Source organism: Anoplopoma fimbria, unplaced genomic scaffold (assembly GCF_027596085.1).
Source record: "Anoplopoma fimbria isolate UVic2021 breed Golden Eagle Sablefish unplaced genomic scaffold, Afim_UVic_2022 Un_contig_10494_pilon_pilon, whole genome shotgun sequence".
NCBI lineage: Eukaryota > Metazoa > Chordata > Actinopteri > Perciformes > Anoplopomatidae > Anoplopoma > Anoplopoma fimbria.
The window spans coordinates 1-15,183 of record NW_026549611.1 but is presented as its reverse complement, the minus strand read 5'-3'; the positions used below and the strand labels follow the sequence as shown (position 1 = coordinate 15,183).

The 15,183-nt window shown below is 45.0% G+C and overlaps 1 protein-coding gene across 2 annotated transcripts; it reads right to left on the bottom strand.

Moving 5' to 3' along the window:
• Positions 1 to 783: 783 nt before the first annotated feature.
• Positions 784 to 10,499, bottom strand: LOC129114850 (secretion-regulating guanine nucleotide exchange factor-like). 2 transcript variants are annotated; one of them, XM_054626747.1, is made up of 11 exons: positions 10,413 to 10,499; positions 9,443 to 9,578; positions 7,455 to 7,607; positions 7,101 to 7,195; positions 6,868 to 6,928; positions 6,669 to 6,782; positions 6,480 to 6,542; positions 6,036 to 6,194; positions 5,769 to 5,935; positions 4,410 to 4,446; positions 784 to 1,889 (listed from the first exon to the last, which is right to left on the bottom strand). In XM_054626747.1, exons 1-11 carry the CDS (start codon positions 10,452 to 10,454, stop codon positions 1,696 to 1,698), a joined length of 1,221 nt encoding a protein of 406 aa, XP_054482722.1. In that variant the 5' UTR covers positions 10,455 to 10,499; the 3' UTR covers positions 784 to 1,695. The 2 variants fall into 2 exon arrangements, with proteins under 2 accessions (XP_054482722.1, XP_054482723.1); XM_054626748.1 differs by lacking the exon at positions 784 to 1,889 and adding an exon at positions 3,618 to 3,692.
• Positions 10,500 to 15,183: the final 4,684 nt, after the last annotated feature.

The window sequence follows — 15,183 nt, the reverse complement described above, 5'->3', positions numbered from 1 at the left end:
TCATGAAGAATTGGGTTATTTTTCTGCACACATGCAAATTGGCATAAAGCAGTAGTATGCAATACTAACTAATGCCAAAACATTACACACATACTGGACAAGTGCCTCTGTTATGCAACTTATTCTTACCATTCAGGAGTATAGCTTAACCAACATGATGAATTCATGTACATTTCATTTGACATTAGTCACCAGTCATTGAAAGCATCAGTTCAGTACTCAAAAAGCACAAAGATACAACAAGGACCCCCATGAGGATCAGCTTCTAAATGAGAGCAATGAGCAAACCTAATTAAAAACAGAAAGGAGAGCCATTGAGTTCATAGTTCAGCTTAATTGTTTGTGTAGAAAAGTTAGTGAAAAGGGACCAACTTTTTACCAAACAACTGCAAACACACTGCCAACAACCTGCTGAGATCTGTTTGCAGTCAGGTGCAGCAGATTTGAATCTGCCATTAGAGCTGAGCACAAATGGGGGACAGTGTGCTGGTCATTGTCAGACGGAATAAATAACAATAACAGCCGCTGTTATTAAAAGGAATCAATAACACAACTAAGAGGCAACTAATGAGCCGTTTGGTGAGACTTGAAAGTGTGTGTTTTGAACACCGTGCATTGTGTGGTTAGTTATCTCAATAAGGTGTTCAGTGATCGTTTTGATTGGTTTGTTGTTTAGGGATTTTTGTGTCCTTTTTGACCGATACAGTTCAGGCTTGTACAATAAATAGTGATAAATAAAAAATAAAAAAAAAACACAGAAATGATCATTTTTCAAAGTGTTGATTTATTGTTTTCTAAACAATCCAGGTTTAGCACATTAACTTTCATTAACGCATATGTCAGTGATACAGATTGTTTTTATATATAATTTGCATAAATCACAAGGATAAAATAAAAACTTTTAAACAAATAAAGTGAATTAATTGCATTAATGAGCCTTCTGACTCCTCCCATTGGCCTTGACTACAGCACTGGCTTCAGACCTGCAGTTTGGTCCCCTGGTGCTGCACTGCGGCCACCCACAGCTTATAAATATGAAAGTAGGGTCAAATGCAGCGGGCAAATTTCCCCCAAGAGGGATTAAGTGCAAATGAGACTAACAGATCATCAAAGAATATGACACAGACTGCCAAGAGCATCAATAAGTGATGTACAGTTGCCAAAGAAAAATGTACTGCACTTACTGTGTGAGTGGTAAATCATGAGATGACCAAGAGATTTTCAGTATGAACTGCAGAGATTGACTGCGTTCTGACACTCAATATCACAGCAATAAAACTGCTGACATGGGAAGATGGAGCTCTAGCACCAGTCCTGCCCATTCCTCACATGATCCATAACGGCTTCCTTCTGGCAGGTGGACCAGGAGCCTTAGGCGTGGCCATGTGCTGCAAAGCCATCAGCCCAAATCACGTCCATCAAAGTAAGAGGCTGGTCAGAGAAATGATGGCCTCTGTCCACATGTAACATAACTCAGTCTGTGTCCAACCAAAAACATCAGTATTTATGACAACTGCAGTTTGAAGCCTGATCTTTTAAAATGAGCTCGAGTCGCCTATTAGAAGGTGAAAGTTACAGTATAAGGCACAATAAGAGCACCAATAAGCCACTTTATCAGTCAGATAATTCAAAAAAATTGTGAATCAATTCTCGTCTCTGATTGACTCATGATGAATAAATGTTCCTGGTCCGAGGTCAGTGAGTAGGAGTCGTTGCAGAGTTTTGTCTTAAGTCGGTCGTCGCAGCGCACATTGCTATAGAGTGTCCAGCTCCACAGCCAATGAGAACGGGTCTGAGACCAGAAACGAGCTGTGGCTGACAGACGTCGCTCTGTGAACCGTCTCCACACATCCCGTGTTCGTTCCAGCCCCAGGAGAGGAGACACCCGCCTGAAAAGGAGAGGGGTCAAGGGTCATTGGAGCTGAAAGGAGAGCAGGGTGGGGTTGCAGCTCTTGGACCATGTACGCTAAAATTAGTAGCCTGAAGAAAAAAAAGGCGGGGTACAAAAAAAACAAACAGAAGGCATGCGTCACATACACATACACTTTCTCTTCTCTCTCTCTCTCTCTCTCTCTCTCTCTCTCTCTCTGTCCCCAACACTGACACTCAGCCAGCAGTAAAGCCTCCCTGCTCTTCACAGCTGGTGAGTTTGTTGGTGGGTGTGGTCAGGTCTGCATCACCGCGGAGACACGTGCCATGGCAACACAGTTACCTAATAGGCTCCATTGCCATGGCAACAGAAGCAAGCTCGCTTTTCTCAAGGGTAACACATCTTCAAGCTTTCCCCATCCTGCAAATTGTGTGTCTTTCATGCCATCTTTTCATTTCTCTCATCGAAGGGTTTCTTTGTCTTTCTGCGTTTTCAGCTCGTCTCTGAAAAATCGGTGGCATCGAAGATTTGGATTCGCCAAGTGACACATATGCTTTTGTCTGTCAATAGACAGTGAAAGCATGCCAGCAATGCATGTTAGTGTGACAATCTGCCACATTACAAACACACATGTTGCACCGTCTTTAAGATAATACATGTATTTATAACTGGACTACATGTGTCTCCATCTTTGATTAAGGTTATTCAGTAAACGTCCTGCTTCTCATTTATTAGTGAGCGTAATGTGTTGACATGGTTTCCTTCACTGGGGGAAAAGCTTTATTTTGGTGCTGTGCTTAATTCATGGACTCACTGACTGGAGTACAGAACATCAGTGTTTCCATGGCAACAAAGTGCCATGGAAAATATTCAGCACAACAAAAGGATCAACATCGAGACGCTCAAGCCAAAAGCCATTTCCTTGTAAACAAATCCTGTCATTTGGTTTTACATTCGACGGTTTAAAAACCTCACACCTTATTAACAATACCACAGTGACACAATCTGCAGGACTTCATCATCATACTACACAAACAGGATCTGAGGTTTTTGTCCTAATGCATTCCGAAGTTAAGTTCAAAATGTTCACATTAACAAAAATCTTTCCTCAGATTGGATGAGCTGTGCCCACAGCGTCTATGACCATTCTCCCACGTCTGACCACGATGATGATTTTCATACATGAGGAGCACATCCTCAGGTGCAAATGGGCAGAGGGCTGAGCAGGCAACAGATATCACGAGCAGCATGCAATGCTCTCCGTTCCTTTCCACCTGACCTACTTCAGCACCCGAAATAGCAGCACTCAGGTCCCTGCTTCCAATCCTGTTTTGCTATTTCACTGCTCCTGCCACCGCGCTCCAGACAGGAGAAGAAAAAGAGGAGAGCATGGCACAGCAACAAAGGGCAGGAGGTTCATGTGAGCTCTCTATTTACTGGTTCTGCTTTCTCATCACATCACCAAACTTGTGAAAGCACAGAGCGGTGGTTTGTGAAAACTGCCATTATGACGGACACTTTTATAACAATTTCATTATTATGGGGGCATTTCCAGTTAACTTTTCAGATTTGACAGAACATTAAAAGTGGATGGCCATTTGCTCGCAGAAATATCAGCCATGTCCAGCGTTTCCTTTCTAATGGAACCCTGTGCTCGTGCTTCAGTGTTCATCTGCAGTACTTCTATTCATGCCAATGTAAAAAAAAAAAGGACAAAAAGAAAGTGAGTCAGTGTTCAAATATTAATGCAAAAGATTTTTACTTCCAAAACGTTTTCAGGTGCAGTCGGTGACTATGTGAAAGCTGGTGACTTTTGGAAAGCCTGTAAAGAATAAAAGTACATTTGATCTCTTTGTAAAGCTGATGAGGAACCACAAACACTGAAATATGTCTGTGTTTGTTTAGTATCATGTAAGCAATGTGTGCAGCTGCAATGTCAATGTTCTGTTGTTATGTGGACAAAAGGAGACTGCTGGGAAAACACTATGGAACTGGAAAGACATGTTTGTAAATGTGTGCGTGGTAAATTCTGCTCTTTTGCAGGTCTGTTCGGGTAATTGCCTGTCATTGATACCCATCTATCCATGCTGTAATTACTTCTTGATGTAAAGGCCACAGAGCATTGAGCTGACCTCAGAAATCCTCTGCAGCATTACCAGAAGGATAAATATTTCACACTCATGTTGAACTGTAATGTATTAGACAGTTCCCTTACTTGTTCTTGGATTCCTATGTATTCCCATTTCTATTTTTAAGTGAGAGCCAGAGTCATGTCAGGACAAAAGTGGAGCCTCTTGTTTCAGGCACCTGCACTTATTGAAACGGATATTGTAAGTTTCAATTATTTATGTTTAATTTCTCAGAAAACGCTCTATCTTGATGTATCTTTCGAATGCATTTGTATGTTATGTTAGATGCTTATGCTTGTCTATTTTCCAGCAGAATTACAGGTTCTGATACAGCTAAATAAGTTTTTGAAAATGCCATACAAAAGAAAATGAGACGAAAAGCCAAGAATACTTTTAGAGAATACACTCACCTACAATAGCGAGGTTATGTTCAGATCCGCATGCAATCTGTCAAGAAAAAGATTGGAAATATGTTTATAATGTGTGATGAAAGCAGACAGACAATTTCAAGATTGTAATATCCACAATTAATGAATATATCCAACATGGATACTGAGATGCTTTGGAACGAAATCTTCTCCGAAACAGAAATAAAATTGAATGTGTCAAGATGTTATCATCCAACGTTTATTCATAACTGCATTCAACATGAGTGCACCAAATGCGAAAGAACACCAGTGATGATTTTATCTGTAAATACATCAGACACTCCAATATAAAAGCATGGCAGGAACCTATAACAAAAAAGAGACCTCAAGCAGCGAACCACCAGAAGAGTTAATGCAACTCTCTCAAGACAGCTGCATGTGCCTGCCTTTGATGACTAAAAGCTTTTACAAATTAATGGCCCTTCCCCCACCCCCCCCCCATAGTATTTCTCTTCATAACAGCTGCAAGAATTGAGGGGACAATTTTAAATTCTGAACCTGAAATCTACAGAGCTCAACAAGAGTTACATATATATAATATATCCTTGCTAATACCATTTAAACTGCTTTGATAAAGCAATGTTTTTTATAAAGCAAACAACTGAGGCGGGCCATGAATAGAAACAGACCCTTTGATCCCTGAGCCACTGACAGGTTATATCATTTGTTACTCCAGTAATGTTCATAGGCCTCATAAAAATGTGAGTTTAATAAATATTGACTCATGACAGTGTTAGGAGGACTAACATGGTAGGGCAGGCTGAGGGATTCATAATCCCTGCAGATAATCCATCTTGCCTTTAGCTTTACACGCGCAAGGTGACTACGCCTTGACACATGTCAGCGCTAATGCAATGATCATGTGCGCACTAGAAGAATGATCCAGACCTTGCCTCTATCCGTCCCTGACATCCACTTTATTGGCAACTATCTCGTACAATACAGCTGCCATTTAGGCTTCAGGTTAACTGCTGCAATCCTGCTCTCACATAATTGCCCTTATGGGAGAAGAGATCTTTGCTTTCAAAATGTAAGTGGTCCTCTGGCAATATGTGTGCGCTCTGTACGATAGATGTGTTGATGCAAATCATTAGGAAGCTAATCTTAGTTGGCCTCACACAAAAAAACCTTCTACTAGCTGTTTTCTTTAAGGTTGCCTGCTGCCCCCTGCTGATGTGACATTGACTTTTTCTGCTAAAACACAAGGGCGACGTCCACAACAATAGGAAATAATACAGAATATAACTAATAATAACAACACTTAATTTAAAACACACTGCCTGTATAAACGTTTGTCATATGCCTCCTTGGTTTTTCAGTCTGTAGGTGTCAAACACTTACCTGTGTCGCTCCACGGAGGACTTTAACTTCTGCAGGGAGGCAAGCTTCCTGGTTTCCAACGTCTGCTGAGGGATCAGTCGATGGCCACTTTGAGTTCTGACTGGTCGATGCTTGTCGGCCCAGTTGCCCATAATCTCCTCTGCCCCATGTAAACACTCTCCCACTCTCTGAAATGAATGATGAGCATGTTCAGATCTGACAACTGTCCTTTGAATCCTGTTAAAACTGATGAGCATCACTGACATATTACACGTTATTATGTTTCACCTGTTTGAGCAACAATGTGCGTCCAGCCGCTCCACACATTGATAACTTTCTCTTTTCCCAGCAGTGAGCGCTTCACAAGAGTTGGAGAGGACAGGAAGGGCTCTGTAGCAGTCAGCTGGCCACGCTTGTTGCTTCCCCACAGAAACAAATCCCCGTCTCCTGCACACATGACACGATCAACATTATTCTTCATTCAGCAGAGGCAGCAACAGAGAGGGCAGGGCAGTACTTGGGCATTGCTGGTCAACAAATTACTGGACAGATTCTGTTGCCCATGTTAATAATATTCTAAGTTAATAAGTTTGGAGCCTATATTCCAACATGTCCTTGCAATTTCCAGGCTGGTATAAATGTTTTTCTCAATCAAAGGTTCAGAACTGTGCTAAATAAACCAAATGTGACATGAACACAGTATAAAGATAGCCATATACGCAGGTGTCATACCTGTAAGGCACACACAGTGCGCTGAGCCTGCAGTCACCTTGTGTGTGGTCTTCTTATCCAGACCTGCAACAAATGCACAATTATCTGGATACATTTATTGCTCATAAGTGTGATTGCAAATCTCGGAATGCTTAAAAACTTTCTTTTCTGTAACTTTTTCTATTCAGTAGAGAAAAGAGCTTCACTTACCTGGTACCAGAGAGGGCACCGTAGAGCTGAGGTGTGAAGGGACAGGACGTGGACTGAGTGCTCTCCTAGCATGACTGAAAAGACCAATACCCCACTGATATACACAGCCTGAGTCTGTAAAGAAAAAGAGAAAATAAAGTTTGTGAGATAACTGCCAAATAAAAAAAACACACTAATGAAGGTTTTGTTGCAAACTTACCAGTAGCAGCTAGCGAATGTCTGAGTCCTGCTGCTACACTCACCACTGGCTCCTCCAGACTCTGAGAACAAGCAGCACAGTGACATCTGCTTAAAAAGCACCTGATCAAAGTGATCATGAGGTGAAGTTGGTTTGGAGCAATTTGATCACTCAAGAATGAATACATTGGTAGGTTAGAAACATTAGATTGGATGTATTGTGTTCTTTGAACTACATGCTGCTCATGTGCTCACCTCAATGACCAGTAGATCTGCAGAGTGTGTGATGTTTTGTCCAACACCTAGTTGTCCATAAGCATTTGATCCACATGCTAGTACTCGACCACAATCTATCAGTGTTACATTAAAAGAAAAGAAACAAACACTATAAATAAAACGTTTATTAAATAATATTCAACATTTGGATGGGTGGAAGGAATTCAAGTTTTTAACAACTCAACACTGTTGTATTTAAGGATAAATTAAATGTCATTGCAACCTATCCATTATCCCTGTTGAGGAGCAAATGCTTAATTATAGCTGATAGATGTATCCTTCTAGTGTATGTGTAAAACAGAGCACCAAATCCTGGTGTAAAATGGTTCCCACCGTTGAGCAGAAGAGTAAAATCCCAACCACAGGCTACTTTTGTGACCCTCTGATTCAGACTGGGGCAGAGTTGAAGAGTTGAGACGTCTGCATTGTGGCCAAGTCCCAGCTGGCCTCTGTGATTCTGTCCGCACACAAACACCTCTCCATTTTCTGTCCAACAAAAAAATACACCAAACATTTGAGAAACCGTACAACTTTGTTGGCCATTCATGTATAAAAGATTAAGATTAAAAAAGCTCCATGGAGCTAGGGAGATGAGGAAAAACATTGATTAAAAGAGAAACAACATTGACTTTTAATCAAAAATGTATTTAAACAGGCAATGGATTTCATTTTTTGTTTGTTTTAACTTAACCTTACACCTACATGTGATGGCAATGTGATACACTCCTTTTAAGATTAGGAAAAATTAAATTGACCATTTATTTGGAATTTTGCGTGAAACATGCAATCTAAAAATGACATAGATGATGTTATAGTGTTTTTTGTTTGACTGTATATTTTTCCCGTTAAATGAATATGTGTCTTGCTATACAGTACCAGTCAAAAGTTTGGACACACCTTCTCATTCAATGGTTTTCTTTATTTAATTTATTTTTATTTTTCTATATTGTAGATTAATATTGAAGACATCCAAACTATGAAGGAACACATATGGAATTATGTGGTAAACAAACAAATGCTCAACAAACCAGAATATGTTTTATATCTTATATTCTTCAAAGTAGTTGAATGAGAAGGTGTGTCCACACTTTTGACTGGTACTGTACATGTGATTGATATGTGACATACTTTGGTGTTTTATAATCCCATGTAGAATTGTCATATAAAAATAAACATAAGTACTCTCCATCACTTACTATCTTAACTTAATAGTCAACATCAACAATGAACTCTGACGTATTAGGCCCGGCAGGGGGCGCCACGTGATCTCTGGTGCGTTCACAGGCAGAAAGTGGAAATCAAGTTGTTTATTGTAGAGAGCAGGAAGGTAAAATTATATAATTGTACTAAATATATTTTATTCTACCACCATAGCCACATATCGTCATGTTTGAATGTGCCTTTCCCTCGGGCTGTTTGTTTCCCCATGCCGTCCAGAAGGGGTGTCCGTCCGCCGGATTACATGTGAATGCAGCACCAGTAGGTGAGAACATAAACCAGTAGGTAGGAACAGAAACCAGTAGGTAGGAACAGAAACCAGTAGGTAGGAACAGAAACCAGTAGGTGAGAACATAAACCAGTAGGTGAGAACAGAAACCAGTAGGTAGGAACAGAAACCAGTAGGTGAGAACAGAAACCAGTAGGTAGGAACAGAAACCAGTAGGTGAGAACAGAAACCAGTAGGTGAGAACATAAACCAGTAGGTGAGAACAGAAACCAGTAGGTGAGAACATAAACCAGTAGGTGTGAACAGAAACCAGTAGGTGTGAACAGAAACCAGTAGGTAGGAACAGAAACCAGTAGGTGAGAACATAAACCAGTAGGTAGGAACAGAAACCAGTAGGTGAGAACAGAAACCAGTAGGTAGGAACAGAAACCAGTAGGTGAGAACATAAACCAGTAGGTAGGAACAGAAACCAGTAGGTAGGAACAGAAACCAGTAGGTGAGAACATAAACCAGTAGGTGTGAACAGAAACCAGTAGGTAGGAACAGAAACCAGTAGGTAGGAACAGAAACCAGTAGGTGAGAACATAAACCAGTAGGTGTGAACAGAAACCAGTAGGTAGGAACAGAAACCAGTAGGTAGGAACAGAAACCAGTAGGTAGGAACAGAAACCAGTAGGTAGGAACAGAAACCAGTAGGTAGGAACATAAACCAGTAGGTGAGAACATAAACCAGTAGGTAGGAACATAAACCAGTAGGTAGGAACAGAAACCAGTAGGTAGGAACAGAAACCAGTAGGTAGGAACAGAAACCAGTAGGTAGGAACATAAACCAGTAGGTAGGAACAGAAACCAGTAGGTAGGAACATAAACGCACCTGTGACGGCCGCCGTGTGACCCCCGCCGCCGCTGAGCGCCGTCACGGCCTCCTGCAGAGCAGCGGGGTCAGTCAGCCCGGGCTGAGACACGTCCTCCACATGACCCCGAGACAACTGACCGGAGCTGTTGGCTCCCTGAAGCACAGACACACACACAGACACACAGACACACACACACACAGACACACACACACACACAGACACACACACACACACACACAGACACACACACAGACACAGACACACACACACACACACACACACACACACACACACACACACACACACACACACACACACACACAGACACACACACACACACAGACACACAGACACACACACACACACACACACACACACACACACACACACACACACACACACACACACACACACAGACACACACACACACACACACACACACACAGACACACACACACACACACACACACACACACACACAGACACACACACACACACACACACACACACACACAGACACACACACAGACACACACACACACACAGATACACACACGCACACACACACACACACACAGACACACACACACACACACACACACACACACACACACACACACACACACAGACACAGACACACACACACACACACACACACACATACACACACACACACACACACACACACACACACACACACACACACACACACACACACACAGATACACACACGCACACACACACACACACAGATACACACACACACACACACACACACACACACAGATACACACGCACGCACGCACACACACACACACACACACACACACACACACACACACAGACAGACAGCAGTAACACTACAGACACACAGACACACACACACACACACACAGACAGACACAGCTGTAACACTACAGGTGTAACACTACAGGTGTAACACTACAGGTGGGGTAGGGGTAGGTAGGGTGAATGTAAAGAACTTACCCAAGAGTGTAAACAAAACCCCGTCCGCCGGCTCGTTTCCATGAGTCACTTTGCGGTAACTTTGCGGCATGATTTACGACACTGTCGTGAAGCAGGCTGTTGCAGCAGGCTGGCTTGGTATCGAAATGTGAAGAATGGTATGGCTTTGATAGAATATCAGTAACACCTTTCGGACGTATGCATCACAGTTTAGTTTAATTCAGTTTATTTAGTAGAGCCCAGAATCACAAAGTACAAATTAGCCTCAGAGGGCTTTATAATCTGTACACATGAGACATCCTCTGTCCTTACACCCTCACATCCTCTGTCCTTACACCCTCACATCCTCTGTCCTTACACCCTCACATCCTCTGTCCTTACACCCTCACCTCCTCTGTCCTTACACCCTCACATCCTCTGTCCTTACACCCTCACATCCTCTGTCCTTACACCCTCACATCCTCTGTCCTTACACCCTCACATCCTCTGTCCTTACACCCTCACATCCTCTGTCCTTACACCCTCACATCCTCTGTCCTTAGACCCTCACATCCTCTGTCCTTACACCCTCACCTCCTCTGTCCTTACACCCTCACCTCCTCTGTCCTTAGACCCTCACATCCTCTGTCCTTACACCCTCACATCCTCTGTCCTTACACCCTCACCTCCTCTGTCCTTACACCCTCACATCCTCTGTCCTTACACCCTCACATCCTCTGTCCTTAGACCCTCACATCCTCTGTCCTTACACCCTCACATCCTCTGTCCTTACACCCTCACATCCTCTGTCCTTACACCCTCACATCCTCTGTCCTTACACCCTCACATCCTCTGTCCTTACACCCTCACATCCTCTGTCCTTACACCCTCACATCCTCTGTCCTTACACCCTCACATCCTCTGTCCTTACACCCTCACATCCTCTGTCCTTACACCCTCACATCCTCTGTCCTTACACCCTCACATCCTCTGTCCTTACACCCTCACATCCTCTGTCCTTACACCCTCACATCCTCTGTCCTTACACCCTCACATCCTCTGTCCTTACACCCTCACATCCTCTGTCCTTACACCCTCACATCCTCTGTCCTTACACCCTCACATCCTCTGTCCTTACACCCTCACATCCTCTGTCCTTACACCCTCACATCCTCTGTCCTTACACCCTCACATCCTCTGTCCTTACACCCTCACATCCTCTGTCCTTAGACCCTCACATCCTCTGTCCTTACACCCTCACATCCTCTGTCCTTAGACCCTCACATCCTCTGTCCTTAGACCCTCACCTCCTCTGTCCTTAGACCCTCACATCCTCTGTCCTTAGACCCTCACATCCTCTGTCCTTAGACCCTCACATCCTCTGTCCTTACACCCTCACATCCTCTGTCCTTAGACCCTCACATCCTCTGTCCTTACACCCTCACCTCCTCTGTCCTTAGACCCTCACATCCTCTGTCCTTACACCCTCACCTCCTCTGTCCTTAGACCCTCACATCCTCTGTCCTTACACCCTCACATCCTCTGTCCTTACACCCTCACATCCTCTGTCCTTACACCCTCACATCCTCTGTCCTTACACCCTCACATCCTCTGTCCTTACACCCTCACATCCTCTGTCCTTACACCCTCACATCCTCTGTCCTTAGACCCTCACATCCTCTGTCCTTACACCCTCACATCCTCTGTCCTTAGACCCTCACATCCTCTGTCCTTACACCCTCACATCCTCTGTCCTTAGACCCTCACATCCTCTGTCCTTAGACCCTCACATCCTCTGTCCTTAGACCCTCACATCCTCTGTCCTTACACCCTCACATCCTCTGTCCTTAGACCCTCACATCCTCTGTCCTTAGACCCTCACATCCTCTGTCCTTACACCCTCACATCCTCTGTCCTTAGACCCTCACATCCTCTGTCCTTACACCCTCACATCCTCTGTCCTTACACCCTCACATCCTCTGTCCTTAGACCCTCACATCCTCTGTCCTTAGACCCTCACATCCTCTGTCCTTACACCCTCACATCCTCTGTCCTTAGACCCTCACATCCTCTGTCCTTAGACCCTCACATCCTCTGTCCTTAGACCCTCACATCCTCTGTCCTTACACCCTCACATCCTCTGTCCTTAGACCCTCACATCCTCTGTCCTTACACCCTCACATCCTCTGTCCTTACACCCTCACATCCTCTGTCCTTAGACCCTCACATCCTCTGTCCTTAGACCCTCACATCCTCTGTCCTTAGACCCTCACATCCTCTGTCCTTACACCCTCACATCCTCTGTCCTTACACCCTCACATCCTCTGTCCTTAGACCCTCACATCCTCTGTCCTTAGACCCTCACCTCCTCTGTCCTTAGACCCTCACATCCTCTGTCCTTAGACCCTCACATCCTCTGTCCTTAGACCCTCACATCCTCTGTCCTTAGCACCCTCACATCCTCCTCTGTCCTTACACCCTCACATCCTCTGTCCTTAGACCCTCACATCCTCTGTCCTTACACCCTCACATCCTCTGTCCTTAGACCCTCACATCCTCTGTCCTTACACCCTCACATCCTCTGTCCTTAGACCCTCACATCCTCTGTCCTTACACCCTCACATCCTCTGTCCTTACACCCTCACATCCTCTGTCCTTACACCCTCACATCCTCTGTCCTTAGACCCTCACCTCCTCTGTCCTTAGACCCTCACATCCTCTGTCCTTACACCCTCACATCCTCTGTCCTTAGACCCTCACATCCTCTGTCCTTAGACCCTCACATCCTCTGTCCTTACACCCTCACATCCTCTGTCCTTAGACCCTCACATCCTCTGTCCTTACACCCTCACATCCTCTGTCCTTAGACCCTCACATCCTCTGTCCTTAGACCCTCACATCCTCTGTCCTTAGACCCTCACATCCTCTGTCCTTACACCCTCACATCCTCTGTCCTTAGACCCTCACATCCTCTGTCCTTAGACCCTCACCTCCTCTGTCCTTACACCCTCACATCCTCTGTCCTTAGACCCTCACATCCTCTGTCCTTAGACCCTCACATCCTCTGTCCTTACACCCTCACATCCTCTGTCCTTAGACCCTCACATCCTCTGTCCTTAGACCCTCACATCCTCTGTCCTTACACCCTCACATCCTCTGTCCTTAGACCCTCACATCCTCTGTCCTTAGACCCTCACATCCTCTGTCCTTAGACCCTCACATCCTCTGTCCTTACACCCTCACATCCTCTGTCCTTAGACCCTCACATCCTCTGTCCTTACACCCTCACATCCTCTGTCCTTACACCCTCACATCCTCTGTCCTTAGACCCTCACATCCTCTGTCCTTAGACCCTCACATCCTCTGTCCTTAGACCCTCACATCCTCTGTCCTTACACCCTCACATCCTCTGTCCTTAGACCCTCACATCCTCTGTCCTTACACCCTCACATCCTCTGTCCTTAGACCCTCACATCCTCTGTCCTTAGACCCTCACATCCTCTGTCCTTAGACCCTCACATCCTCTGTCCTTACACCCTCACATCCTCTGTCCTTAGACCCTCACATCCTCTGTCCTTACACCCTCACATCCTCTGTCCTTAGACCCTCACATCCTCTGTCCTTAGACCCTCACATCCTCTGTCCTTAGACCCTCACATCCTCTGTCCTTAGACCCTCACATCCTCTGTCCTTACACCCTCACATCCTCTGTCCTTAGACCCTCACATCCTCTGTCCTTAGACCCTCACATCCTCTGTCCTTAGACCCTCACATCCTCTGTCCTTACACCCTCACATCCTCTGTCCTTAGACCCTCACATCCTCTGTCCTTAGACCCTCACATCCTCTGTCCTTACACCCTCACATCCTCTGTCCTTAGACCCTCACATCCTCTGTCCTTACACCCTCACATCCTCTGTCCTTACACCCTCACATCCTCTGTCCTTAGACCCTCACATCCTCTGTCCTTACACCCTCACATCCTCTGTCCTTAGACCCTCACATCCTCTGTCCTTAGACCCTCACATCCTCTGTCCTTAGACCCTCACATCCTCTGTCCTTACACCCTCACATCCTCTGTCCTTAGACCCTCACATCCTCTGTCCTTACACCCTCACATCCTCTGTCCTTACACCCTCACATCCTCTGTCCTTACACCCTCACATCCTCTGTCCTTAGACCCTCACATCCTCTGTCCTTACACCCTCACATCCTCTGTCCTTAGACCCTCACATCCTCTGTCCTTACACCCTCACATCCTCTGTCCTTAGACCCTCACATCCTCTGTCCTTACACCCTCACATCCTCTGTCCTTACACCCTCACCTCCTCTGTCCTTACACCCTCACATCCTCTGTCCTTACACCCTCACATCCTCTGTCCTTAGACCCTCACCTCCTCTGTCCTTACACCCTCACATCCTCTGTCCTTACACCCTCACATCCTCTGTCCTTAGACCCTCACATCCTCTGTCCTTACACCCTCACATCCTCTGTCCTTACACCCTCACATCCTCTGTCCTTAGACCCTCACATCCTCTGTCCTTAGACCCTCACATCCTCTGTCCTTACACCCTCACATCCTCTGTCCTTACACCCTCACATCCTCTGTCCTTAGACCCTCACATCCTCTGTCCTTACACCCTCACATCCTCTGTCCTTAGACCCTCACATCCTCTGTCCTTACACCCTCACATCCTCTGTCCTTAGACCCTCACATCCTCTGTCCTTACACCCTCACATCCTCTGTCCTTAGACCCTCACATCCTCTGTCCTTACACCCTCACATCCTCTGTCCTTACACCCTCACATCCTC